Genomic DNA, 5445 nt, shown 5'->3' on the forward strand with positions numbered 1-5445 from the left:
TAAGCAGCTTCCATATAAAAATGGCTATTTGCACGAGATTCGACAACTCCAGACACACTTCCGTGACCTTAGGCACGCTTATTTAGGCCGCAGTGTGTCCCATGTAGAGGAGATGGTAAAATCTTCGGAGGGTGTAAGGACCCAGGCCCGCTAAACCCTGCCATCTAGATCTATAACCTGCGTGAAGTGGTCCACCGTGTCTCAAATAGCCAGCATTCGTCTCCAAACTCTGGAAGCCTTAGGCTGGGCACCACTGTCCATGGGATAGCTAGACCTCATATAATTGGCCCACAGGGAGGTTGAATTGCAAAACCGCCACCACAATTTACAGCTAAACACCCCCAAGATGTCCTCAAAAGATCCCACCCCAAGTCCGTTCTCATTCACTGGATAACATAAATTCCTCCAAGAGCACCAATGATGCTTAGGACCTAGCTCCGATTGTCCACAAAAGAAATTTGCCATGAGCCCTTCGAGGCGTTTGATCACCCCCTTGAGGGGATCCATGACAGCCAGCACGTGCGATGGTATGGCTAAGAGAACATGTTTGATTAGGATCAAGCGACCATCCTGCGAGAGGAATTTTTTCTGCCAGCCCGCTAGTTTAGCAATGAATTTTTCAACCAGAAATTGGAGGAACTCCTTTTTCCGGTGGCCAACATATAAGTTGCATCCCAAATAAGAGAAAGGGAAAGAACCCTGTTTGAAGCCCTTCAAGTGTTGGATGCGACGTATTTGGCCAGCGCTACATCGCCTGGATGCTATAAAGAAACTCTTTTGCTTGTTAATCCTCTGCCCCGCTCCCTCTTGGTAGAGCGTTAAAAATCGGACCAGGTTCACCACAGATCGCCTATCCTCCCGAGCAAAGATCACAACATCATCTGCGAAGGACAAGTGTGATACGAATGCAGCCCCTCGGCAGTGCATAATGGGCGATACTGCCATCTGCCACCTACGCATTTAATCCCCTACTAAGGGCCTCTGATGCAAGGATGAAAAGAATAGGGGACAAGGGATCGCCTTGCTTAATCTCGCGCGAGGCCTGAAAGAAACCCCTAGACCTGCCATTCACCAGCACAGAGAACCAGCTCTGAGAGAGGTTATTCAAAACTAGCAAATAAATCTATAACCAAAACCAAACTTTTGGAGCAGCCGCCTCAGGAACCACCATGACACTCTGTCGAAGGCCTTCATCATGTCTAATTTGAAAATGCAATTGTGCCTGCGGACTTTCTTGTCAATGGACGCCGTCATTTGTCCTGGACAAAAAGCCGATTGCTCCGGAGATATAATGCTTGGGAGGACAGTTCGCAACCTATTAGCTAACATTTTCATAAAAATTTTGTTGATGAAAATGGACATGCTAATAGGTCGAAAATTCGCAAATGTAGCTGGATTTGGCTTCTTTGGAATCAAAACAATCAACGTACTAGCAATGCCCTTCGGGATCGAGGTCCCAGCCAAAAAATCTCTGGCAGCTGCCAAGACATCAGGGGCCACAGTATCCCAGCAATATTGGAAGAAAGCACCCGTATAACCATTTGTGCCCGGGGCACTGTCCTTGTCGAGATTGAAAATAACCCCTTTTAGCTCATCCATTGTGATCTCCCTTAGTAAATCCGCATTCTGGTTCTCTGATACAATCTCCAGTATTTGGAGTAGCAATTCATCTACACCCCTGACCTCCTCCGCAGTCAAGAGCCGCTGAAAAAAGTTAACCGCTTCTTATGCAATTCGCTCCTCATCTTCAACCCATGCCCCCCCTCATCTTTAATGCGGTGTATAGCCAGTTTCGAACGTTTATCCCGAACTGAAGCATGGAAGAACCGTGTATTACAGTTACCATCCTTTAGCCATCTTAAGCGTGCCTTTTGGCATCAGTAGTCCTCTTGAATGCGTAGGCTGTGCAACAGGAGGGCTTGCACACGGTGGAGATCAGACCTCATCTCATCCATTGGGTTTGCCTCATACAGGACTTCCTGTTGCCGAACCTCTATCTCGCGTTGCCAAGCGATTTGAAAGATATCTCCAAAACGGTGTTTGTTCCATTGTCTTAAGCATGCTTTTAGTTGCTTGAGTTTGAAGGCTAACCGGTACATGCCATATCCTTGTGCCGGCAATTCCCAATTACACTGCACCACCGATAGGAAATCAGGGTCCGAGATCCAAAAAGTTTGAAACTTAAAGGATTTCGGAACACTTGAATTAGCGGGCCGCAGGGTTACTAGAAGTGGGGAGTGGTCTGAAGTGGCCCGATTAAGATGCTGGACAGAAGTGTTTGGCAAGAAACTGAGCCACTGGTGATTGGCTCATACCCTATCCAGTCGTTTCCAGATTCTAGCACCTGCTCTAATACCCGACCATGTGTAAGGACTGCCGGAGTAAGGAAGCTCCTGGAGATGGCAATCAGAAATTGCCGTATTAAAGTCAGAGATTGCCCCAAGATCCTGGGCTGCCCTCCTCGTATATTCTGCCACATACTGATAACATTGAAATCCCCACCCACTAACCACGGCCTTGTGATTGATCCAGCGATAGAACTCAGCTCGGACCATAGGGTTCGCCTGTCGGCCCTCGTACACTTGGCATATATAAATGATGCATTGACAGTCTCCGTCCAGGAATCATGTCCTGCCATAACATGAAGGATTTGGTCTGAGTTATATAATACATTAAAATGAAAACCAGCATGCCAAAGCACCCAGATCGTATTTGATGAGTTAAACAAGCAAAGATCAAAAGACAACTTCACACGCAAGACCTCTATATTAGACGTCTCTACCATAGGCTCCAGTAGAACTAAGATTGCTATATTATGGAGTCGAAGTAAGGCTTACAAGCGATGTACAGAAGATCTGTTCGTTGCTCCCCTAATGTTTCAAATTAGAAGATTATTTATTAGAGAAAGGGTGAGAAGGTACCTCAATGGCTTTAGAAGCTTGCCGTGTCAGAATCTACCGAAGCAGTGGGACATGTACCCTCCGCTTTCTCGTCTTCCGTGATAGAACCATGGTGAAACCGTCCGCACTATGCTCAACCATTGGCTGGGCCAGTTACGATCCCAAGGCATTTGTGAACTGTTGTAAGGGGCTGACCAGCGCCGCTCTACCAGGCGCAAGTCCATCCGGCAGCTCCTCTCCATCCGAAAGAGATCCATGGGTGGGCGCCTTCTCCTACTCGTTCAAATGGAGTTGCGTATCGTCGCAGATGCTGCCTAGAGCTGGCGGGATCTCAGTAATCTCCAGAAGTGCACTTCCTTGTGGCGACAAAGTAGCCTTCTCGCGTGGGACAGAAGCCTCCCTCTGCTGTTGCGTCGGACCAGTGCTATCGTACTGGACAGCAGCCTCCCGCATCTCCTCCTGGGGTTCAGTAATAGGTTCCCCACCACCCAGCCCGTGGTCACGAAGCTCAGTCATGGCAGCCTCCTTTCGCTGTGGAGCAGAGGCAATACGTGATGGGCCAGTGCTATCGCACGGTTCAGCAGCCTCCCGCTTCTCCTTTTGGGCAGAAATGGGCTCCGTACCACACAGCCCTTGGTCTTGCTGTTCAGCCATGGCAACCTCCTCCTTTCACATTGGAGCTGGGGCAATACGCGGCGCGCCACCACGCTCTCATTTGTCACGCCAGCAGGTTGCGTTAGAGTGGCCCTGCCTATTGCAAACTGAGCAATACAGAGGCAGGTTTTCGTAAGTCACCTACTGCCAGAAACCCTGCCTGCCTGCTCCAATCCACATGCAGTTAGACAGCTCCTGTGAGACGTCGATATCAATGCAAATGTTGGAATTGTGTATGAATTATTTGCCATGTGGATAATTTGCCTGAAATTGGATTTGTTGGTAGGGAGTTTTCATCCATTTATAAGGAGAAACTCTGTAAAAAAATTTCTAAAATCTTTTCCAATATTTCACTATGGCCCAAAAGTTCTTCAAATTTTTGTATTTTCATTCAAAAAGGGCTAATTTGTTCCAACTTTAAATATTTAAATTCTTCCAATTGTTGAAACTTTATGTGTATTTTGAAGGTTTAGTCCTTATTTAACTTGGAAATGATTATTATGCAATTAGGATTTTTTTGCATTTTAGAAAGTATATTTGGTAAAGTGAAGAAAATTATACTTATAATTTTACATGTTTAATGAGATTTCTTCTCTTTACTTAATTTTGCAAGTAAGTGATTGATATAGTCAATAAAAGCTATACTCCTCCTTTGATTTAATTTTCTATGAGGAAAAATCTATTCATTTTCTGATAGAAAAAGAGAGAAAAAAAAAGAAAAAAAAGTAAATAAAAATTGTTCTACTCCAATGATTCTCATACCGAGTAACTGGGGGTTGGCATTTACAGATGTCGACATTCGCGTAAAAAGGTATTTGAATTAAGAGTATGCATAGCAACTTGAATAAGTGAAATGTTGAGTAACCAGAGATCTTCACCTAAAAGTGTCGATTTTTGCGTAAAAAAACACTTTCACTATTTAAGTAAAAAAAATCAAGTGTAAATAAATCCCTCTTAGTTAAAAATTTTGAGAAAAAGATGATTATAGGAGGAGAAAGGCTATAATTTGACTATGTGATTTGCTTATTTGTGAAATTAGGTTAGGGTGAGAGATTAAGTTTAACTTGTTAAATTAGGGTGTAATTATCTTTCCTTTACTTGATATTATGAATATTTAGTGTAATTTAAACAATTGTATAATGATTATTTTTCAAGTCTTGAGAAATTAAATTTGACAAAAGTGCATATATTGTTTCATCTTTTGAATCATTGTAGTTTTTTTTTTTTCGAAACGTTAGTTAACTTGCATTGAACTATAATAAGAGTTTACACTTCGAGCAAAGGCCCGAGAAGCTGTACAACATGTGTTTAAGAACACGGAGGAACAAGGAATTCCTCATCCAACAAAATGCCTAAGGCATAAGAGCTAACATGCTCACAAACATCATTATCATCATAATTAGCGAAGCAAAAGGAGCACATTCGAAACAGTGACTGTAGTCTAAATATATCTTCAAGCATTGTTGTCATTCTACAATCTGTGGATTTACCAATCTTAAGTTGCTTCAGCAGTGCCTTGTTGCAAACTTGTATGCAGATGTTGCACCATTCTCTTTCCACTGCTTTACATAAAGTCAATTTGATAGCTGCAGGCTTGCAGCATCATCAATATATTGGTCTCCCGAGCTTCTGTCTTTTAAGGCCCACAATTCCTTTGCCTCATTTGGCATTCCACTTATGGCAACACCAATTCCCAGCACTGCTGGTCTTTGTAAGATTCTGGTTGCCACTCGCAGTATTATTCCTTCATGGCTCTCGTGTGCATTACTGGCCTCTACCAGTGGTAGCTCTGTTTCTGTTGTGCTCTGAGCAATCTTCTTAGACTCTAGATCCTCCAGTTCCAGCCATTCTTTGTGTGCATTCTGAATAACTCTACTCGGATTATAGTTGG

At 43.8% G+C, this 5445-nt stretch overlaps 1 protein-coding gene across 1 annotated transcript; it reads right to left on the minus strand.

The window, feature by feature from the left end:
• Window positions 1-201: 201 nt before the first annotated feature.
• LOC113687229 (uncharacterized) lies at window positions 202-960 on the minus strand. Its single transcript, XM_027204892.1, has one exon. The coding sequence runs from the start codon at window positions 958-960 to the stop codon at window positions 202-204; it is 759 nt and encodes a 252-aa protein (XP_027060693.1).
• Between the last annotated feature and the right edge of the window lie 4485 nt (window positions 961-5445).

This window comes from Coffea arabica, chromosome 5e, assembly GCF_036785885.1.
Source record: "Coffea arabica cultivar ET-39 chromosome 5e, Coffea Arabica ET-39 HiFi, whole genome shotgun sequence".
In the NCBI taxonomy this organism is placed as follows: Eukaryota; Viridiplantae; Streptophyta; class Magnoliopsida; order Gentianales; family Rubiaceae; genus Coffea; species Coffea arabica.